The following is a 25000-nucleotide window of genomic DNA, read 5'->3' on the forward strand; positions in this document are numbered from 1 at the left end:
TGACTTAGAGATATTTACAGCCTATTGGCTACAAACCCTGGAGCAGTGTGGGGTTTGGTGCCTTGCTCAAGGGCACCACAGTCATGGAGAGTGGTAGGGAGTGGAAAGGTGGGATTCGAACCTGTAACCCTCTGATCTAAAGCCCATCTCCTTAACCATCAAGCCACGGCTGCCCAGCACATCATGTGTTTTACCTGCCCAATACAACCAGGCGATTGCCCGAATCACCTGACCTCCGCTCGGCCACGTGGCTGTTTGAGACTGAATTAGGGCAATCACCTGCTTGAATCGGACAGGTGACACCTGGTCATTTGGAAGATGTGGCACTGGATCGTAATGAATCAGCATTGCCCATCACTGTGTGTGGACGTGCTTGACACTTGACTAAAATGCCACATGACTGTGTGCACATTAGTTTCAGTGTTGTGTTTGTATCCTTGTGAATATACTAAACAGTAGCAAGAAAACTAATTGAGGACGGTAGCAGTTTGTGCAGTATGAGATGGATGTTGGGAAGATTATTCGATTGTTTAATGGTGAGAGTTGGTGTCTGTGTACGCCTGCTTGTGCGTGCACGCGCGTGCATGAGTCTCTCTCTCTTTCTGTCTTTCTGTCTCCCTCTCTTTCTGTCTCTCTCTCTTCTCTCTATCTCGCTCTGTGTTTGTGTGTGTGTTATTATTTGTGTATCTGTGTGAAACTTTGATCAATATGATTGATGAGTCGCTGATTGCCCTTGGGGGTTTTCCGTCTGGACATTAATACACACACACACACACACACACACACACACACACACACACACACACAGACACACACACACACACACACACACACACACACACACACACACACACACACACACACACACACACACACACACACACACACACACACACACACACACACACAATGACCTTTCGGTGTTGTATTGTCGGTCTGTTTAGGTACTGCCCAAACTAATAGAGAACACAGCAGTGGAAAGTATCTAAAAGTACCTACTGTGTACCAATGCTCTGCCCTCTCCTATCCCGCCAAAGTGTGAGAGAGCAAGCGAGCGAGAGAGAGAGAGAGAGAGAGGGAAGGAGAGAGAGTCTGTGCGTGTGTGTCATGTCCAACCAGGTTTGCTGATGTGCACTGGGTTATGCTAGGACAGTCTGTCTGAGTGTGTACATGACTGTGTGTGTGTGTGTGTGTGTGTGTGTGTGTGTGTGCGTGTGTGTGTGGTCTGTTATGTAAGGTGTGTCTCTAAGGCTTCCAGCATATTTTGCATGAGTGTGCTTACAGACCAAAAAGCATCTGTGTCAATGTCACCGAAAATAAATCTCCAACGAATTGTTCCATAATGACCACATTACATGTAGTTTTGCTGCTATCTAACTATATTATGATACATAATTGAATGAAATGCAAAGTGTGTGTGTCTGTGTGTGTGTCTGTGTGTGTGTGTGTGTGTGTGTGTGTGTGTGTGTGTGTGTGTGTGTGTGTGTGTGTGTGTGTGTGTGTGTGTGTGTGTGTGTGTGTGTGTGTGTGTGTGTGTGTGAGATTTGGGAACAGAGCGTCTTTATTTTCAAATTTAACAAGAGGCTGCAGGGCTTGGGCTGGGCAGGTGTTGGACTGGGAAGGGACGGGTGGAGTCTAACGTGTGTGTGTGTTGTGTGTGTGCCTATTCATGCATCTTTGCATCAGCAGTGTTCTCTCTCCCACCTACTCATGCATACCAAAGCAGGGCCCAAAATGCCCGAAATAGACATGATTTCACTGCAAAAAGATGTTTCAGTCATTACTCTCTCTCTCACACACACACATAACCGTGGCACACGCACAGTGTTAGACACAGTTCCTTTCTTAGACCTGACCCTCTCTCTGTGTATATGCATGTGTGTGTGTCCGCTAACAGCCTGTGTTTACCTGTCTGTGCAGCTAGTCTAATGGACTTAGGCTTCAGTCTGTAGAAGAGCTCAGTATGTCTGTGTGCCTGGCAGCAAGTCTTTGGATACTTTCTGTGATGTTCCTGTACCTGTGTGGAGTTTTTACTTCATCCAGGATGGTTTTAAAGTCAAAGTCAGCTTTGTTGTTGATTTATTCACATGTACTAGACGTTTTTCAATGTAGATAAAGATCGGACAAACACGACCTATGTGAACTATCCAAGTTTAGGGTTATCCTCCCGTGTCTATTCTGCTACTTCGAAAAATATTTCGTGAGCTTTTAGGATAGGAGAGAGGAATGGGGAAGGATTGGGGAATGACCTAAGGTCGGACTCAAGGCCTGGTCCCCAGATTTGTGGTACACAACCTTAATCCCACCGCTACTTGGTGTGTAATGATGCACTGAATGTGAATCTTCTGAGCTATATGTCGAGTTGGTCTGTAGTTATGGCAGGGTTCTAACTGTAGGGGGCGTCTGTGTTCCACTCCTGAGCACACTGCTCGACCACCCGAGTTCCCACAGTACTCACTCCTGGTAAGTCCGAGACCCTTCGTGTGTGCTGCATTTATTGCATTAGATTGAAATCAACACGTGCCGGTTCATATATGAAAGCGTTCCTGTGAACATATTGAGTTGCTGTATTCATCTGCGTAGCCTGCGGTGCTTGTGGCAGCACGTTATGAGTTAATTATTCTGGGATGCCGGACTCATAAACTCTTTTAAATGTTACTACTTTGTAGCATACCGGAGGCTTTGGGTTTAAGAGACTTTGACTAAGCCTCTTGTTGCGGCTGCTGAACTCCTGGAAGTGTATTTATGTGTCAACAAGCTGTATTTTCACACCTACTCACTTATTTGATTCAACGTAATGCGTTAATAAATCTACAAGGTGTTTCCTTTGGCAGTGTTTACTGTTTACTCATGTGAGCGGTAGTGTATGAAACACCGCATATGTTCATTATAGGAGAAAATGCACAGTTGAGAATTCAGTTGGCCTGTTAAACAGATCAGTGTGTGTGTGCATGTGTGTGTGTGTGCGTGTGTGCGTCCGTGTGTGCGTGTGTCAAGGCTCCAGGTCCATATACAGACCCTTCTTTACAGATTTGTGAGCATATTTTACATACACTGTAGTGTGCGTGTGTGTGTGTTTGTGCGTGTGTGTGTGTGCCCGCGCCGGTGTGTGTCTGTATGTGTGTCATGTTTAAACAAGGTTTTGCTCCAGATGTTGCAGTGGCCTAATGATGTTTGCTCACCCATAAAAGGGCCGTGGTCACATGTACGTCAAATTAAATCTGTGGTAATCTGATGATGGACATGTGTGCTGCTGCTCTGCTCTGGGCTGCGCTGTTCTGCTCTGGGCTGAGGGGGCTTAGAAATTATTTAGCAAGATAATATTAGCCATTTTCTCATGTCTGAAGCCTCCCTAACCGCATCATGTCCAGACACACACATACACAGATAGAGAACTAGAGAGAGAGAGAGACTATTGGTCTTTTTAAACATTCAAATACTATGGCTGTTTTTTTGACCATTCACAGAGAATAGATAGAGAAAGTGGAAGAGATAGAGAAACTAAAGGAGGGGGATCACTTGATGATTGTTTCCGAGAAGAGCAAGGAGAGACCCCAAAATGAAAGCTAGAGCAGTGGGGGAGTGAGGTCACTGCTACGGTAGCTGTAAATCCAAGACAGCACCGGCACCCAGACCACATACTCAATATGTCTCAAGACAAGCATTTCACTTAGTCAAGCAGTTAATTTAAAAAAAGCTGATTTGGTATCAGGCCCAACAAAGTAAGCAGAAAACCCCAAAACATCCAGAAAAAGAGACACAGACTGAGTAAAACTTCAGAACAAATAATAATTTAGAACAAACCAAGGCACTGAGGAGCAAGAGTGATACAATGAAAGAAGACCAAATGAGACGAATGAAGAAGGAGGTAGAGAGAGATGAATTAGGCATGATAGCTGAACACAGAGTGAGTGATTGATGGATGGAGAGAGATGGGGAGAGAGATGGGGAGGGAGAGACTGAGATAGATGGATACAATAGTTGGAGAAAAGGGAGGGAGAGAGTGAGTAAGCGAGAGGGAGGGAGGGATAAGCGTTGCGTGGTATTAGCAGCGTAAGCTCACTCCCGTTATTTTTAGTCCAGAGTCCTGAGGAGAGGCAGAGCAGCGGCGCTAACTCTGCTGCTCACGACAACGGACGCGGACACGTAGCATAGTTAGCCAGCGAGCAAGCGAATGAGTGAGTGAGTGAGTGAGATAGAAAATTGTGCAAACGACAAGAGAAAAAGGGATACAGAGAGAGAGAGAGCGAGAGAGAGAGAGAGAGAGAGAGAGAGAGAGAGAGAGAGAGAGAGAGAGAGAGAGAGAGAGAGAGAGAGAGAGAGAGAGAGAGAGAGAGAGAGAGAGAGAGAGAGAGAGAGAGGAGGCGTGGATGGTGGATGGGATACACACAGAGGTTGGACAGAGGGAGTCATCATCATCGCTGCACGGGCTGGCCAGAGGAGGAGGAAGAGAGTGCTGAGAAAAGGAGGAGGACTCGAACTCGGTCTTCAAGAAAGCATCACACTTCACTTTGCCGTCACACTTTAGAGAAGAGGAGACTGCAGCCGTGGGATTCTGGAGATGAGCAGAAGGGAGAGGAGAAATGACGACCATGTGAATTTAACTGATGGACCATCACACCCACACTTGCAGCCGGAGAGAGAGAGAGAGAGAGAGAGAGATTGGGAACTACTTTGTTTTGGTGACTGAGAGCCAAGTTGGAAGTGCTTTCACAGTGTTGTACGTGTGCGGGCATGTGTGTGTGTTTTGTGAGGGTGCATGCTGTATTCTTAGACAAAGGTGCACCTACTGCTAGAAAAAAATACTTTACTAGGTTGCACACACCCGCAACATACACACCTACCCTCTCCGTGTAGACTGTGCCAGCCGCATGTGTGTGGGCGTGTTTGTGATTGTTCAAGTTCGTCATCGACATGCCACATGCGGTTGGCCGGAGAGAGGCCAGCTGAGCGATGCTGATTGGTGCTGACGAGTAGTTCTGGGATGACTCGTCGCGCCAGGCTCGCTTGTTGTCTGTGGGTCCAGTGTTCTCTCCCGGCGGTGCATACAAACTGGGTGTTAGTGTGTGACTGACTGTGAGACCGGGCGGAAAAAACTGTTTGTGGGCCCGGCTGACTGATTGTTTCTGATGGTTGTTGGTTCACTGTGGGACAGTGTGAGGGTGTGTGTTTGTGTGCATGTTTGTCTATCCTGCTGACTAGTGTGTAGAAGGCCTTAGGGAAATGTTGCACAATGACGGACAGAGATGTGACGGCTGAGTCCCAGCAAAAGAACTGTACTGGCTCTTTTTTAAAGAAATGCTAGGTTACAAGAAATGAATGACTCAGAAGCCTATTGCAGATTTTCAGAAATAAGAAACGTGTGACTGTAATTGGTAGTAACACAGCATGTGTTATAATGCACTAATCCTTAAACTGATTATCAGTGGTCGTGTGTGCGTGTGCATATGTGTGTGTGACGGTTTATTGAGGGGTGGGACAGTAGAAAAAATCTGATCCGGACAAATCCTATCCAGACAGGAGAAGGACACCACACACACACACACACTCACCATCTTCTTACAAAGTGCATATGCCACACCAACCCCCACAAATTCACACACCTCTGCACATTTTATTTATACTGCATGTTCTACAGAGGCCTTCTTGACTCGCAGTAAATTCTCATCAGTCGGAGTTAGTTGGCCACACCATTTCTAATGCATGTTCTGTAGCCAACGCAACGCTGTATAGAGGCATGCGCAAATATGTAGAATGAGACACTTTTTTTTACCTAGCAGCAGACAAACAAAGAATTACAAAGAAAAGAAGAACTGCGTGCGATCCACCCCTGCACTCAACACTGTTTGTTCAACTGGACACGCACCACGGGAGTGTGCAGTGTATTGGAACGATTACTTATGCACAAATATGTACCAATAAGGTCACACCCTACTGCTACTTCTGCCTTTCACTTACCGGGTGAGTGGCCACATATATCTCCACCCAGTCACATCTGAGATTAGACTACGATAAAAGACTTGGGTCACTAGGCCATTTTTGCCTTTTTAGTATTCTTTAAACATTCTGAAACACAGCTCTTTCTCCACCCCATGCCTTTCCACACAGTCACAATCACAAATAGACAGGGTGACAGACAGATGGACTAATATGCAAGCCAAGGGTCGTGTTATTGTGCCGTCTGGATCCAAAACATCAGTCAGTTAACAGCAGTTAGGTCATAATAATTGCTTTTGCTAATTAAGCTTTGTTTATACTAGTTTATTTAACATTGGCAATGTACAGAACTCTTTCTGTACCAGAATTAGCCATACAGTTAATTTGCCTCTGTGGTGCCTGGGCGTATGTTTTATTTACTGTATATGATTTTCATGGATGGTTTGCCTGCTTGATACAGTGGCAAGGCATTATCATAACAGCCTCTACCACAGTGCAGGCAGATTAGCAGTGGGTGACATCATCATCCAGGGACGCCGAGTACTGCTGTCCCCATGCTGTTTCCTTTGCCACACTTCCTTATTGTTGCTCTGCGTTTGTGTGTGCGCGGTGGTGTTAGATTGTCAGGTTTTGTGTATGCGTGTGACTGTTTATTTCTTGGCGAGTGTGGGTGTGAGCTTGCACAGCTTGCCACACTCGACTGATAACGCTGAGACCACATACTTCGGAAGTGTGTGTTTTGTGGGTGTGAAGGCGTCTTAGTTGTGTGTGTGACTCTGTGAGTGTGATTTGGTGAGTTTTCAACACACAGCAAGTCAAGTCAAGTGGCTCTACTGGTCAGTCAGCTCCATCTCTGCTCTGCTCTGCTCTCTTCTGGAGCCCGCTTCATGGTGTTTCTCAACCGGCTCCTACTGACAACACCACAACAGGACTCTTACGCAAAGGAAAACACTCCGGAACCTGCACCAACGCCTTGACAGGCAACTTACGACTGAAACTGAGCGTTAGAGAGAGAGAGATAGATAGGGAGAGAAGGGTGAGTGAGTGAGTGAGTGTGGTAAGGGTAAGGAGAGATATTAAAAAAGAGAGAGGGGGGGAGGAAGGAGAGAGGGTGCTGGTGTAATGGTAGTGCTCCAGAAATAGACCAAGTGTGTGCATGTGTGACTGTGTGTCTGTGTGAAAGAGAGGTAGAACGACAGAGGGAGAGAGAGACGGAGAGAAAGAAAGAGGGAGTGAGAGGAGGAGTAGTAGTGCTCTGATTAGTTTCAGGGAGGAGCCGCTGGTTCATTCTGACACACACGTGTGAGGGCCAGACTGGCTTGTGGCAGTCACACAGGCAGAGACCGGCATGACGGCACCGTGAAACACCGGTGGAAAGAAAACCACAGCTGTGAGAGAAAGGGAGCAAGAGGAGAGGAGAGAAGTTGTTACTAGGGAACAGAACGAAAGAGAAGGGTAAACAGAGGGAAAGAGAGAGCGAAACGGAAAAGTGTGCTTCTGGATCACTCGCTCAAGGTCCCCCCTCCCTCGGTCACGTGTGTGCCATTGCTGCATGGGCCAGCTGATTCTGTTTGGACCATAAACTTTGGGCTCACCTTTGAACGCTCTTCTCTCCTACTGTACCAGTGCTTGTGGTGGCTCTGCAAGCCAGGAAGACAAACGTCTGTGGCGTGGACGTTAGACAGCGATGGGAACGCTGCACAGAAAAACGAATGGAATTACAATGGTAGCTTAAAAACATGGATTTCCGAGAGGATTTACATACGCACTCGGACACTTCGTGGAAGATGTGGCCCGAGTACTGTAACGAGAAAAGCCTGAACGCACATCTGCACACGCTCATGTGCTGCACAGGTCAGTAGACCGGAGATAGGTGTGAGTGTGTGTGTGTGTGTGTGTGTGTGTGTGTGTGTGTGTGTGTGTGTGTGTGTGTGTGTGTGTGTGTGTGTGTGTGTGTGTGTGTGTGTGTGTGTGTGTGTGTGGTGTGTGTGTGTGTGTGTGTGTGTGTGTGTGTGTGTGTGTGTGTGTGTGTGTGTGTGTGTGTGTGTGTGTGTGTGTGTGTGCCTTACTGTTTACTCACGACCATTGGCAGTAGCGTGGTAATGCAGCAGCTGTGTGTGTGTGTGTGTGTGTGTGTGTTTATGTAGTGTGGTAGGGTGTGCAGCAGCGTGTCGAACAATGACTCCCTGTGTCTGAAATGCGTACCGTTTGGCGACTGTCACTCTTCAATAAATCCTGGTGACTAGTGCTAGTAGTGCAAGTCGATATCTGTGTGTGTGTGTGTGTGTGTGTGTGTGTGTGTGTGTGTGTGTGTGTGTGTGTGTGTGTGTGTGTGTGTGTGTGTGTGTGTGTGTGTGTGTGTGTGTGTGTGTGTGTGTGTTCATGTAAGCTCCATCTCTCTCCTCATGGGGGTGCTGTGTGCTGTCCGTATGCCTCTTGGTCAGAAATGGGTCACCTCGTGATGTCACAGGAGACCTTCACATGTCAAAAAGAAGCGGGAACTGGGATACAGTACACACCACCGGGGTGTGGCTGTGTGTGTGCTGTCCTGTCATGTTTGAGTCTGGGTTGAAGTATGCGCTGGAGGCTTAGCGTGTGTGTTTGTGTGTGTGCTCTAGCGTGTGTGTGTGTGTGTTTGTGCACGTGTGTGTGTGTGTGTGCATGCGTGTGTGTGTGTGTGTGTGTGCATGCGTGTGTGTGTGCATGCTAGCTAGTGTGTATGTGCGCCGACAGGTGTAGAATAGGCACACCTCAAACCTGTCAATCAGTTGGCGTTTCTACCATAGCTCTGAAGGTACATTTTGGAGATGGAGGATGTTTGACCTGCTTTTCTGGAGCTCAAGACCAAATTAGCCAGTAATGACTAAACACCCACACACACACACACACACACACACACACACACACACACACACACACACACACACACACACACACACACACACACACACACACACACACACACACACACACACACACACACACACACACACACACACACACACACACACACACACATGAGGTAATAAACATGAAAGGCAGAAGGAAGTCAGAGCTCTGTAAAAACACCAAGGCGCCATTGACTGCTTCAGGCTGGACAGTTGTGCTTTTTGCATGCATGTTATCTCTAAGTTATCTAGTTGTTGGTTGAACTGATTAGTGTCATGGCTGATGTGTGTTTGTGTGAGCGGGAATGATTGAACCGTCTAACTGTGTTTGTGTGTGTGCGCGTGCGCATATGTGTGTGTGTGTGTGTGTGTGTGTGTGTGTGTGTGTGTGTGTGTGTGTGTCTGTGTCTGTGTCTGTGTCTGTGTCTGTGTGTGTGACTGTGTGTGTGCGCGCGCGCGCGTGCATGTCTGTGTGCATGAGTGTGCACGCGTGCATATGTGTGTGCGTGTGTGCATGTATGTGTATGAACGGGAATGATTGAACTGATTAAGTGTGTTTTTGAGTGTGTGTGTGTGTGTGTGTGTGTGTGTGTGTGTGTGTGTGTGTGTGTGTGTGTGTGTGTGTGTGTGTGTGTGTGTGTGTGTGTGTGTGTGTGTGTGTGTGTGTGTGTGTGTGTGTGTGTGTGTGTGTGTGTGTGTGTGTGAAGCATGCTCCCCTATCAGTAGTAGCGGATGTGGGCCAGCAACGTCTCCTCCATGTGCTGCCTGCCCTATTACCATGGCAACCACGTCAACACTAGCGCACAGCGGCGCAGGAACAGGAGGCCTGAAGACGCCTGTCTGTGTCTGAGAGAGAGAGAGAGAGAGAGAGAGAGAGAGAGAGAGAGAGAGAGAGAGAGAGAGAGAGAGAGAGAGAGAGAGAGAGACAGAGAGACAGAGAGACAGACAGACAGGCAGACAGACAGACAGACAGACAGACAGACAGAGAAACAGGCAGACAGAGAAACAGGCAGACAGACAGACAGACAGACAGACAGACAGACAGAGAAACAGGCAGACAGACAGACAGACAGACAGAGAAACAGGCAGACAGACAGACAGACAGACAGAGAAACAGGCAGACAGACAGAGAAACAGGCAGTGCCAGAGATCCTGGTTGCTGTGGTCAGACTCTATTCCCGGTGACCTACCTCATACACTCTTCACTGTTCAAAATGTGGGAAGGGCCTCTCATTCTCTCACCCTCTCTCGCTCGCTCTCTCTCTCTCTCTCTCTCTCTCTCTCTCTCTCTCTCTCTCTCTCTCTCTCTCTCTCTCATATCAAGGGTTAGGGATTAAGCGTTGGGCTTATCATCATGCTCTGGTCTTTCTCTTGCTGTCAAAGATTTTCTCCTTTTTCATCTGCTCTTTTTACTTCCTCTTTCTTTTCCTGTTTTTCTCTAACCATCACACCACCTGCTTCTGTGTGCACGCGCGTGTATGACAGCGTGTGTGTGTAGTACATGTGTGTTTGGATGTGTGTGTGCGTGTGCGTTTGCATGTGTGTGTTTGTCAGTCAGTGTGTGTCAGTGTGTCGAGTATTTGGGGGATCCTAAACATCCCAGTGAGGCTGTAGGTCATTATAACACTCCGTTTGTATCATGGGAACCAGCCCTTGCAATTTCTCATTAATCCAGGCTGCTCTATTTAAAACCACACTAGCCTATTTTCCCCTTATACACCCATTGCGGAAACCTGCCCTCAATGCAGGCCACCACTTCTGTTGCAGTAACGCCACTGTCTACTCTGTTTGACCAGCATCATTGCAGCACTTTGTGCTGGATTATGTACTGTATCACAACGTTTTGTATGAACTTTGTACAAACATCTCTCCTGTATAACTACATCTTGTAGTAATGCTCCCAAGCACTCCATGTTTGTGGGTACATTACATTAGGTTGCATTTGGCAGACACTTTTATCCAAAGCGTTACAATTGAGGACATCAAAGATTCTCTATTCTCTGGAGGACATACTCATAGCATACATCGCTTGCAGACACAAAGTGCCGAGCGAAAAGTGCAGATGCCAAGTAGTAGGGTTAGTGGGTTTTTTTATACAAAGTGGGTGAATCACCACACACAGGTGGACTTTGCTTTGGTGTTTTAATTTAGTGATCAGCACATTTTGCCCATGCCAAATCTACAGACGTCCATCAGTGTGAGGTGATCAACTTTGTTTTTGGATTACATATGGCTGTGCATAGGAACTTTTATTCTTCTTGAACACGTTTGGTCTGTGTCTCTAGTAACCCTTCCATTTCTGTGTCCAGTAACACTTATGAACTCCTGTGTGTCCCAGTTTTGTGTGACCGATGGCACATCTCATTCCATGTGTAACTTAATCATCAGGGACACTCATCGTCATGAGTGCAGGTGCACTCCCATTATGTGTGTGTCCCGCAGCACACTTAGGAACGCATCTGTGTCACTTCTGCAATAATGTATAGAAAAACGTCATCATCACTGGGGGCTTACTGCAAAAAATATATCGTTCAAAAGAGAAGAAAACACAACACTATAAGTCACTGTTTTGAGTTTTATTGCACATAAAACTCAAACAGTGATTTGGAATAATGCGTGGAGATCATGAAAGTTGGTAGTAAAAACAAATCAAAATGTACATCAGAAATGGTTTTGCCAGCCAGTCGCAGCAGCACCCATTTCGCAAGCCATGCGGATTGGAACTGCTTCAGATGGTGCCGTGAATTACAATGGCTGAAGGCGCCTGGATTTCTAGGCTAACACTTGGGCTCTCGTGCTTCACTTCCAACCTAATGTGTGGAGATTGCAGAAAGCTGTTGCCATGGTGGTTCTGTAGAAATGCTGAAATAAGTGAATCACAAAGTGCTGTCAGCACACCTCTCAGCTTTGGTGTATTTCTTATAGTGTACTTCTTACAGTGTACTTGGATAGAGGCAGTTGCCATGAAGGCAGTTTGGTGACTCAAAAACTAGCGTCAACATCATGCGTCACAACTGCCGCCTAAAAAATGGAAATAGAAAAGTGTGGCTGCCACAAAAGATGGGGGAAACCCAGGATGTAAAAGTGAATTAAGATGAAGTAAAGTACAATATGTGTTAGACAAAACCCTCTCCATATTAGTCACCTGTACACTAATCTCGTTGAAACTAAACGTTGTAATTTGGCCCTCTGTGCTTGCCATCAGTGGAGTTTGGTTGTCTGTCTTGTCTCACCTCAGAATGCAATTATGAGTGAAATTGAAGATGTACTGTATTAAAATGTCTCCTTTTTATTCTCTATGTGTATACCTGTACCTTAATTGCTCTTCACAGTCCAGTAATTTGGCCTTATTTGTCCCTCTGTGCTTGCCGTCCATGGAGAGTTGTTGTCTGCGTTTTCCCTCACCTCAGATGCCACCCCTGCTCCCCTGGCGTTTCATATTTATAGAAGTGTGCCAGACAGATGCACCAATGCGCTATAGATAAAACCACAGAGACGTAATAGCACAGTGTTGCAATCGTGGTGATGATGACATTTGACGATGACATTTACTGTCAAATTGGACGCAATCTTATGTTGTTTCTGCTCTTCTCTTTTTCTGTTTTCTGCAGATGAGCGAGACAGGGTGCAGAAGAAAACCTTCACCAAATGGGTCAACAAACATCTGATAAAGGTACGTTCCTGTTGCGTGGTATGCTAGACGAACTTGCCTGGCAGTGGAAAATATCTTTGCCTTGCGAGTTGTTGTAGTAGAAAATATCTTTTCTCTGCAAATTGCAGCACTGCACAGAAGGACTACAAGCTTGCCCTCCAATCACAACTCAAGGTCCATTTTTCCCTGTTTGAATTATTGGGTCGGTTAGTCACTATTTCTCTGTTAATGTTTGGACGACAATGGCACTTTGGACGACAATGACTTGGTCCTGCCCGCAGTCTTCAGTTTCCTAAACAGTGCAGTACCAGACCATGAGCCTGTGCGCTGCAGGGCCAGACCTTACCAGGGTAATGGAATGGAATGGAATGGAATGGGCCTTCCAAGATGCCACGGTCCCCGTCTGCCAGTCTGATGTTGATTGTCCTTGGAATTGGGTACCTTGGACAAACACTGATAAATAGGAAGGAAGGGCAGAGTGCTCTTTTTTTGAACACACACACACACACACACACACACACACACACACACACACACACACACACACACACACACACACACACACACACACACACACACACACACACACACACACACACACACACACACACACACACACACACACACACACACACACACACACACACACACACACACACACACACACACAGTTTCATTTTTTTAATCCACACAGGCATTCACAGACTAAATAAATACACAGACATGCTTAAAGACACTCACACACACACACACACACACACACACACACACACACACACACACACACACACACACACACACACACACACACACACACACACACACACACACACCGTATGTCTACCATGAGGGCTACTGATGAAAGTCCTGTCGTTAAATTAGCAGTAACCAGATTAGCCCTCTGGCTCTCCGCGTAATGAATAAGTGAAAACGGAGGAGAGAAAAAAGAAGGGAAGTAGAGGAAAGGTATGGATAGGAAGAAGAGAGGGAATGAATGGAGAGGAAGGGAAAGGTATGGGAAGAGGGAGAGTGCAAGTGAGTCTAACCCAGCCTGAACACACACACACACACACACACACACACACACACACACACACACACACACACACACACACACACACACACACACACACACACACACACACACACACACACACACACACACACAGCCTATAGGCTACAGTCGGCTGGAATTAGCTATGTAGATCTATATGATACATATGTCTAACTCATGTGCGTGCGTGTGTGTGTGTGTGTGTGTGAGCATGTGTGTGTGTGTCCGCCCGCGCGTGGGTGCTAATCCCTCTTCTGACATTTTGTGTGTGTGTGTCTGTGTGCATTTCAGGGTGTTAATTCTCTTGTCTGTGGGGATGTTTATGTTAATAGTGTTAATTTTGTGTGCGTGTGCGCGCACGCGTGTGCGTGTGCGTGTGCGTGTGCGTGTGCGTGTGCGTGTGTGTGTGTGTGTGTGTGTGTGTGTGTGTGTGTGTGTGTGTGTGTGTGTGTGTGTGTGTGTGTGTGTGTGTGTGTGTGTGTGTGTGTGTGTGTGTGTGTGTGTGTTGGGGCGTGCCAATGCTCAGCAGACCGCTACAGCTGTTGACCCCATAACTTCGACTGCAGTACAGTAATGTGGTTCGGTGTGTGTGTGCGTGTGTGCGTGCGTGCGTGCGTGCGTGTGTGTGTGTGGTGAGCGGCTGTCAGTAGGGAAGTTGCTGGCCAGTAGTGTAACTCTAGACCAGCCTTACTGGATGAGTGTGTGTGGAGTGATATATTAGACGGCACCAGACGACCTTTCCATGCCTGCGTACAGGATGGCATAACGTCCTGCTGTCCTGGGATGTTGGGGTGTTTACTGTATGTTGTATATTTTATATTCATGCATAAATCTGCATTCACTGTGAGAATATGACTTACTTTTTAGCGAAAGCAGGGAATTTAAATTGGCCCTGTGAGAGCAAACTGATTTGATATAAATGCAGGAGCCCTCTAGTCTAAACATTCACATGGGGACGTTATTATTTTAGAAGAAAGATAATATTTGTTTTTATGGAGCCCAAATGTCATTGGAATTTTCAACAGCAATGTAACATTCTAGAAATCCACATTAGATTCTATGGATCCCAAATGTCATAGAACTTTGAACAAGCTGACGTTTTAAAATTCCATATTTGGTTCTTTCTTACCATCCTCCCAAGAATACCATGTCACCACTTCTCCAAGCCCTATTTATCTATAATTATTGGGGCTTTTTATTGCCTTAATTATTTGACATGATAGTGAATGTAGTGACCGGAAGTGAGAGGGCAGAGAGAGATGGGGAAGGGTCGGCAAAGACCCGGGCCGGGACTCGAACCCAGGTCGGACGTATAGCAAACGAGTGCCTTACCATTTGCACCACGGTAGGGCCAGCCCTATTTATCTCAAGAAAACTTAGAGCATTATTATTTTCAAAGCACAATGCAGTCTTACATTTTGTAATGCAATGTAACAGTAATGCAACACAATCCGAAGGAAAGTGTCCCCCACCCTGAAAAGTTCATAGCGCTACACTATACTAGCATTGAAAAGTGTTTCATTAATTCCAATAGACAGACATTCTTTTCAAAGCTGATGGAAAACTGTGCCTTGGATGCCAGTGTAAGCTTTGAAACAGAGAAAGTAGCATGCAGTGTTGATCATAACTGACTTAACGCCAGGGAGAACAGCAGAGAGGAAAAGGAGCAGGGTTTGGTGTATAGGGGACTGTGGTATAAGTCTGATAGTGTAGTTAACTTGTATGTGGGTTTGTGTTGAGATGACCATGTTGCATAGCTTGGGGTTTCCTGTTCTTGCCAACGATTACAGCAGTGGTTCTCAACCTTTTTTGAGTAAACTCACCCTGGACCTGGATAATAAGCCTCCCAACACCGCCCCCTTGGCCTGATCATAAGTCAGCAAAGCACACCCCTTAGTATTAAAAAATAAAATGGACTAGTGGACTAACGGCCCCCTATTGTAACTAAGAACAGCCCCCTCTCAGCTGTATCCTAATTAAGCAATAAGCCAGATAGGCCGTGGGTTTGTGTTCGATTTATAAGGGGAGTAGGGCGATATAAATCAAACTTAGCCGTTAGCTGTAGCCGTTATAAATCGAACAAAAACACACAGACTGAAGTGACTTATTGCTTATCTAACACTGTCGCACTTCACTGACCAAATTTCTTTAATAGAATCTTCAGTTGGAATGGTGTGTGTTTACATTACATTTAGCAGGCACCTTTGACCAAAGCGACTTACAAGGAGAAAGTTAACGCAAGAACAGGGTAAGTCGCAGTGTACAGTTGCAACACTGACAGCATTGTCATCCAACACAAAGTAAAGAAGAAGATGTAGTAAAGAATACGATGCATTACACCCAATTTACAACAGCTATCAGCCAATCACAAACAAGAACCAGATCGCACAGAGTCAGATGGCTCCCCAATGCCCCCTGAGGGGCTGTAGAGCCCCGTTGAGGAACACTAGTCTACAGAGTGCCTCTACGATTAGCTTAAGGAGTCACTGTGGCTTTCTCTTTGATGGCAGCTGTCAGATAGCACTGTCAAAACATTCATCTTGTTTTGACCAAACAGAGTGGAGATAAGTTTTTATTGGCTGAAATACAGATAAACTCTGTGTGGTAGGCGGAGCTCATTCTGCTGGAGCTCATACTGCTGGAGTTTATCCAATCAGAGTGAAATATAGTCCTCCTCATGCTTCTGCCCCCACTACCCTTTAAGTAGCCTGTGATCCTGCCAGTTGAATTAGCTTCAATACAGCATTTGTTTGCGTGTGGGGGATCATTTATCACTCATAGTGATGCTGCCCTTTGCCATTTCATGTGTGTTTTGTGTAGAGAGATTTGTCAATATTAATATTTGCGCGTATTAATGTGCGTGTGCTTGCATGTCCATGGGTCTTTGTATGGGTTTTGTTTGCTCTCCTAAAAGTGGCAGAGGGTCATGATCATGTGCCTTCATTCATTCACACTGAGATTACCCATGTTGACACAGCTACCCACAATGCCGTGCGGTGGCTGACAGGTGAACGGGTGATTGTGTGGCAAGTGTGTTGTGGTATGGCTGCTTGAAAGTGGGCCAAAAGTCAGTGTGCGTCGGCGTGTTGTAACAACACACATACACACACACACACACACACACACACACACACACACACACACACACACACACACACACACACACACACACACACACACACACACACACACACACACACACACACACACACACACACGACTGGTATAAACACTGACCTCAGTGCAAACCTTGTCAGGATGACCTCAGGGTTAGACTAAAAGCTGACTGATTACATGGCATTCCAGTGCAGGTGGATATTTGTACACCCCCTCCTTACACACACACACAGGCACACACACGCACACACGCACACACACACAGGCACACAGGCACACGCACACATGCGCACACATGTAGACAGACAGACAGACACACACACACACAGAAACACACACAGACAGATGGACAGACACACACACACAGACACACACACACACACAGACACACACACACACACAGACACACACACACACAGACACACACACACACAGACACACACACACACACACACACACACACACACACACAGTAACACACACACAGACACACACACAGACACACACACACAGACACACACACACAGACACACACACACACACACACACACACACACACACACACACACACACACACACACACACACACACACACAGACACACACACCACTTTACCCTGCAGCAATGTCCCCTCAGCCACAGCACTGAATATTTGACAGAGGCTTTGAGTGCCTCAGTGACAGTTGTTTACAATGTTCTGTTGTTGTTATGCAATGGGTGCAAAAGGGAAGAGGGATCGCAAGTGGTGAGCATGTAGGCAGCATGTACTCTAGACACTTCAGGTCAGCACTTTTCAACTTTGAGTTCAGGACCCCATGTGGGGTCGCTTGGATTTCATAAGGGGTCGTCCGAAATGTCCAGTGGTTGAAAAGCAATACAGATTAAAAGTAGACTAATTAGTAAGCAACACATACAATGTCGCAGAAGAATGTGTGGAGGGTTGTGGGAAATGTAGGATGTCAAAATGGGGTCCCAGGCCAAAGATCAAAGGTTTTGATCCACATCCACTGCTTCAGGTGCTGTCTGCTGTGTTTGTAGATGCTAGATGGAGTGACATCCTGTAATCTTCAGACACGTTTGAAGGGGCGCCACCAGGAGATTGACGCTGAAACTGAACTAGCAGGTTATGTTCATATTAGTGCATAAACTCTACAGATCATATATCATATAACCATTTAGTCATACAAACTGAAAAACTTCAAATTCACAATGCTTCTACTGGATATCTAATGATCGCTTCATAATTTGTGAAGTCAGGCCTGTACGTTGCAAATATATTGTGAAAGACTTTTTTGGCTTTCTAAAAAAGGTCTGAGTTTGACCGCGTCCAGAATGTTTATATCTTTATAAAGGCTCTGAATGTCAGCTATACAACAAATTTATGTCATCTCATTTTTGTAATCCACGATATTATAATTATAAAACGGGTCCAGTATTTTGGCCCATCCTGTCTAAGGGCAAGGATTTCAAAATGTGAAGCAGTAATCTCCACAGTGCCCTAAAAAGGCATCATTACCGAACACGCTGTCATTTCTGTAGCCTAGATTAGACTAGGAAAATGACTATGGCTAATGATGGCACAAATCGGATTTGGGGAATGGATTTTCCCTTCCTTTTTTTCTAGTGCAGACAGCAGTTCATGAGGATCTATTGAAATATTCAATAATACTATTCACATTAAAAAATAAAAATATGAATTGGACTGGCAGCCACAACTTGGATTAAAAGTTTCTATATTAAAAGTTTCTTAGTGGAAACTAAGAGTGGAAATCCTGTCATCCCAATCCATTCATTGTCAGTCCGTGTTGCCATGGGGATTAAGTGTGTGTAGGAGAGAAGAGAGTTTGAGTGCAGTTCGATGCTGAGGCAGCTACAGTAGACTCCAGAGGGGATCCCCCCCTCCCCCCCTTTTTCACATTATGACATTGAAATTGCAGTATTTTTGGTTGGAAAAGGCATATTAAAAGGGATTAAGTGGATTATTTTACGGCACTGGACAGATCACCAAAATCAGACATTTCACCAGAGACTGGATTCCGGTCACCTGGTGGGAAGTGTGAGGTCAAAAAGCCAATGGCATCCTTATTAGTCACCATGGCGGTTAGATTATTACAATCTTACAAAGTTCTCAACTACCTACTGAATGTACAATGTTGGTGCCTTTTTCCAGTTGTAAATTTCTGACCTAGGTGCTGTTTATATGGATTGTGTTGGCATTGCTAGGCAGCTCATTGCCTCACGTCTGAATGGCGGAATCCTGCCCCCCAACATGAAATAACAGGATAAAACAAAAATAAATAGATCTAGGACAGAGACCAACCTTGAAGGTCTTAATTCTATGCCTTCAAGTTTTGGCAAAGGACGCGCTCAACCTCTTGGAAAAACGAAAGTCTTTGGGTGCGAGATAAAAAGTATCTTAATTCTATGCCTCCAGGACCTCATAACTTTTAAGCAAACTGCACAGCGCATATGTGCGGAGTGGTTACTTAACATAAGCTACTCTTTAGAGGGTCATTAGCTGTTCCATTGTTACAAACCATTTGGGGATCATCCAACATGAATAGAGGGTTTCCAGGAGAAGAAAGATGGTGGTGGGCGGATGGGTGAAGATGGCGGCAGCAGGTAGACTGGGTGGATGGAGAGAATAAAAGAATACTTAAGGACTGAGAGAATAAAAGACAGAATAAAAGAGTGACAGAAGAGAGGTGTTGTGGTGGGCTTCGAGAGGCATCAGGAGTGCAGTGCTGTCCATATGGCGATCCTTACCTGACCCAACATGAATAGGAGAAGGCTTGTATATTGTGTGTGGATGTGTGCTTGCGTTTGTGTATTCTGGGTGTAAGTTCATTGTGTCGTAGTGAGACTATTGTTTCATTAGCTTATTTAGATCAAGTGAACACACACACACACACACACACACACACACACACACACACACACACACACACACACACACACACACACACACACACACACACACACACACACACACACACACACACACACACACACACACACGCGCGCCCGTTGTATTTTAGAGTTTGGAGCTCCCTCTGGTGGTCATTGTCATGTATTGCCACAGTGCAGCATGGTGAGCAGCATAGTGCACAGCTGCAGTGCAGTGAACTAACTGAGCAGCTTGGCTCCAATTCAGCTCAGGTGTTGGCGTGCGGGGAGAACTAAAGTGCTGTGTGGCACAGAGGGACTTTGGAAAAAAAACGTTGGATCATTGAAGCCCAGATGAATCTCCCAGAGAATTGCAATCATGGCGCTACTTATACTATGTATAAGTACTGTCTATGTCTATACTGTCTATGTCCTTACCTAGATTAGTCTATGTCTGTATGGGAAAGCAAGAAATGTAATTTCAAATTCTTTGTATGACCAGTGCATGTAAAGAAATTGACAATAAAACCTACTTGACTTGACTTGACTACTGACTGTCACGATTAGGACAGTGGGGACTGCCATGACTGCAAGAATGTGTGAGAGAGGAGTAGAGAAGGAAGGGTCAGCTCAGGTGTTTGTGGGTGTTGGGAACTAAATACTCATGAGTTGCCGGTTCAACTCCTCACTTGCCAGCTTGGTGGGGGGAGTAATTAACCAGCATTTTTGCACATCCTCCTCCATGAGCTGAGGTACCCTGAGCATGGCACAGTCCCGCCGCACTGCTTCCTTGGGGCCTTCTTTGGGGGTGCCCTCTTGCGCGGGTTGGGCTTAAATGCGATTTTCCAGGGCTTTCTTCACTTCGCTAGAGTGCAGTGTGGTGCAGAGAAACTTGACAGACACACAGACAAGGATATGCAGTGCAGTGGGGAGTTGGCTCCCATTGGTCTTCAGTTTATCACATCTGAACAAGGATACAGACAGACATGACCTGTGCACAGCACAGCACAGACATGATGTTGTAGTCTTGCCAATTGTGGGCACGCACGCACTCACTCACTCACTCACTCACTCACTCACTCACTCACTCACTCACTCACTCACTCACTCACTCACTCACTCACTCACTCACTCACTCACTCACTCACTCACTCACTCACTCACTCACTCACTCACTCACTCACTCACTCACTCTCTCACACACACTCACACTCACACACACACACACACACACACACACACACACACACACACACACACACACACACACACACACACACACTCACTCACTCTCTCTCTCACTCACTCACACTCTCACTCACTCACTCACTCACTCACTCACTCACTCACTCACTCACTCACTCACTCACTCACTCACTCACTCACTCACTCACTCACTCACTCACTCACACTCTCACACTCTCACACACACACACACTCTCTCTCACACACACACACACACACACACACACACACACACACACACACACACACACACACACACACACTCACACTCACACTCACACACTCACACACTCACACACTCACACACACACACTCTTTCCCAGACACACCATTCCATTCCATCAACCATTGGCAGTCCACACTGTCCTGATTGTGACAGTGGCCCTATGATTGTAATGCACTCTGGGACTTAAATCTGGGCTGCAATGGTCTGCAGCGTTTTTGCCAAAGACCATCTGTTCCGCCCCAGCTATCCTGAGAGAGGCTGTAGCCGTGTGTCTGCCCTGGGACACCATCTCATCTGTGTGCAAATCCCTCCACCCCTCCCTTTGGTTATCCACTTAAGGCTACCTTTACCTGTTTCCACCTTTCACTAGATTACCTCCCTCCCTCTCTCGCCTCCCTCCCTCTCTCTCCTCCCTCCCTCTCTCTCCTCCCTCCCTCTCTCTCACCTCATGTTTCTCTCTCTCATGGCCTCTCCTTTGCCCTCTCTCACACTCTTTCTGACTTACTTTGCTTTTCTTTTTTGTCTCTTGTCTTTTTCTTTCTCTTTCATTATTTCTTCTGTTCTCCTTTCATATTTTCTCCCATCCTGGCTCCAATCTTTGTCTTTCATTCCAGTTTTTATCATTTTATCCCTCCGGTCTTCTTTCTTTTGTCCATCTCTCTCTCTCTCTCTCTCTCTCTCTCTCTCTCTCTCTCTCTCTCTCTCTCTCTCTCTCTCTCTCTCTCTCTCTCTCTGGATGTGTTTGAAAGTGTTTTTATGATGAGGCAATAGGAAGCCGTATTCCTGTGGCTGAGAAATGAATGTCCCAGTTTTTTCCACACTAAGGCTTCTGCAGGCCTGTGCCAGCTCTGCTGTTGTGGTGTTGTGGTGGCCTGGCCATCCAGCCAGCAGAGACACTCCACCCTGTAAAGCTGCTTCCCTTGTCACTTGGGACTGGGTTTGGTACCACCAGGTCATTCTGGGTGCTACAGTCACATCAATGCAGAGGTTGGGTCACATCCATACTGGATACGTTTTAAGCTGATTGTCAGAAGGAAAAAGTCTTAATTTGTATCTAATAAAATGTAATTATTTCATGATGTGCACCCCCAAAAAGACTCCTTTTTGGTCTATGTCAGGGCCCAAACCGACCTAACAGAACCTGTTATAACATGGTATCAGGAAGTTGGGGTCATGTTAAGGATTTTTTTTTAAATGATTAAACAGAAGTTATACTAATGATTCATCAGGGGTATGCCACTATTTTGGGGCCATTGACTTTCACTAGCTTAGCGACATGCTCCCTCTTATAACTTGTCTTAAAGCAAGACAACGGCTTACATGAAAAATAAGACACTTTACCACCTTTATAAACCCCAGCCAACGATTTTAACTGTATTAAGCCCCAAAATAGTGGCATACCCCTTTAAGAGCTTGAAAAGCTTCTGCAGGGTTGTGTCAGTTCTGGTATGCTGGTGCTCTGATGGCCTGGTCTGCCTGCCAGCAAAGACACCCTGCAGAGCTGCTCCCCTTCTCCCTGACCCCTTGGGACTGGCTCTGGCTGTGTCTGGTCAGTGGGGGTTCTGTCAAGTCCGGTTAATCAGGTCATACTTAATACCATTTCTCCCCCGTCTTTGGACCTAGCTTTACTGTGTCACTTTGGGTTCTGTCACGTCAGGATAGGGTTCGGGCCAGGTCTGTGCTGGATAAGCCTTAGTTTATCTTTTCTAATAATTTGACTATGACCTACACCCCACTTTGTAAACTGCCCCATCTCACCCCCTCCATTAGGTCAGTTTTAGTTTTGTTATGTCAATTTATTTTTTATTTTTTTTATTCTTCATTTACAAAAACAAATGAACAGAAGACACAAAGGCACAGAAAATCGCACAGATTCCGGTTATTCTTAATGGCATTTTAGCTTTCATGTGGCTCAGATCACTTTGCGTTCTCTGTTTATTAGCTGAATGTAAAAAAATGACAAAAATCAAGCATACATATTCAGAAAACCTGATTAATTATTTGTGGTCTAAAAAAGTCACATGTCAACATGTTTTATTCAAACAGTTTGGTAGCATGACCTGCATCTGACCCCATCATGTGAAGCGCTCTTTCTCACCCTTCCCTTTGGACTAGGGGTTGCTTTGTCCATCTGGTTGGGCTCTCTCTCGTCAGGGTAGTGGTTTGGGTTAGGTCCATGCTAGGATAAAATTTCAGCTGAAAAAAATGAGACAAACCATGAATCCATGGATGAAAAAAAGTTGTATGTGTCATAATGTTTTATTTATATGATCTGGGGACATTGCCTGTATCTCACCTATAAAGATCCCCTTTGTACCCTTACTTAACTGGGTCTGGGTTTGGGGTGAGGAATTGTGTCCCATTTCTCAGTTTGGGGAGTCCACACGCTTAAAATCCTTTTTCTTTGATGTTTTATTCCATGACAGGATTACGTTCTGACCATTGTAAAAGGATTTGTAGTGTGCACTGCAGACTGCTCACTCCAAACTTTCCGTCAGCATTTGTTCTGTACCTTTTCCGAGGATGTGCACAAGTGTCATCCTCAACTGTGTGCCATTTCTCCCCATTCATGCATAGTTCACCTCATTTCATCTTGCACTCTGCTTGTAGTGTGCGCCCCTCTCTCATTTTGATTCAAGGGGACGTTTGAGGGCATTTAAAGGAATTCCCCTCGCTCTTCAAAGCATTGGTGCTCACTGCATGTTCCCTAAAAGTCAGTGTTGGGGGCAGAACGTTGCGGAACAAGTAGTTATGGGATATTGCTTTAGTGTAGGTTCTGTTCCATCAGGTTAGGCAGTTGGATTCATGCTGGATAGGAGGACAAGCCAAATGTCAAGTTCCCTACTATATAGCTCCCTTTCTCTCCCCTAGTGTGTCTGTCTGGGTGTGTTGGGTCAGTTTGGGCTTGTTCACATTAGGGTGGGGTTGGGTCAGGACTGAGGACCATGCTGAATGAGATGGGTACTAGCTGAATGAATGAAGGATGCATGGCATGCAACATGCCAGATTGTGGATTTGTGCAGGGGAACAACATGCCTTAGATTTGCTCAGTCACGCATATCCTTTGACTTTGTGAGATTAAAGTGTGGCACACACGCAGACACACACATGCACGCACGCACATGCACGCGGAAGTGCACATGCTCACATTCACATGTGTTCTGTTTCCTTTACTGATGATGTGACTGTGTGTTCTGATCTCTCTCTTCTGATTTCCTCTGTTTTTTCCTGTGTAGGTTCGCAAGCACATCACAGACCTGTACGAGGACCTGAGAGATGGCCACAACCTCATATCGTTACTGGAGGTGCTGTCAGGAGTCACACTGGTGAGACCATGAGACAAACGCTTGCACACAGACTCGCAACACAGACTCTCAACACAGACTCTCAACACAGACTCGCAACACAGACTCGCAACACAGACTCGCAACACAGACTCGCAACACAGACTCGCAACACAGACTCGCAACACGGACTCGCAACACGGACTCGCAACATGGACTCGCAACACAGACTCGCAACATAGTCTCACAATACAGACTCACAACGACTTACACAGGCACACACAACATTCTGCTGTGTAAAAGATGTATGGTGACTGGAGAAGCATGGTAGCCATGCCAGATAAAATATGTTGTGTAAGCACATTGGGCACTATGAACGCAGATGCAGACACAGGAGTATGAGTGGAGCTAGAAGCATTGTGACACACCCCAATAACCTTGCCGGGCCTTGGCACTCAGACGTGACACTGTCAGCACTTTATGTAGCAGTGTGTGTCTGTTTGTGTATGAGCATGCATGCTCTTATGCATTTCAGCAATAGGACACACACACACACACACACACGCACACACACACACACACACACACACACACACACACACACACACACACACACACACACACACACACACACACACACACACACACACACACACACACACGCACACGCACACGCACACACTGCTGAAGGTGTGTGTGTGGGAGATGAGG

At 46.0% G+C, this 25000-nt stretch overlaps 1 protein-coding gene across 10 annotated transcripts in view; it reads left to right on the forward strand.

The window, feature by feature from the left end:
• The window catches only part of macf1a (microtubule actin crosslinking factor 1a), a 328092-nt gene that overhangs the window by 102126 nt on the left and 200966 nt on the right, over positions 1-25000 (forward strand). For 9 of the 10 annotated variants that reach the window (XM_063185302.1, XM_063185303.1, XM_063185304.1 and 6 more), the window contains 2 exons: positions 12437-12498; positions 24242-24331. In XM_063185302.1, the coding sequence (XP_063041372.1) occupies positions 12437-12498; positions 24242-24331 (152 nt within the window). Of the gene's footprint in view, positions 1-7079; positions 7792-12436; positions 12499-24241; positions 24332-25000 lie in introns of those variants that run through there. The other variant, XM_063185305.1, reaches the window with a different exon arrangement.

Source organism: Engraulis encrasicolus, chromosome 20, assembly GCF_034702125.1.
Source record: "Engraulis encrasicolus isolate BLACKSEA-1 chromosome 20, IST_EnEncr_1.0, whole genome shotgun sequence".
NCBI lineage: Eukaryota > Metazoa > Chordata > Actinopteri > Clupeiformes > Engraulidae > Engraulis > Engraulis encrasicolus.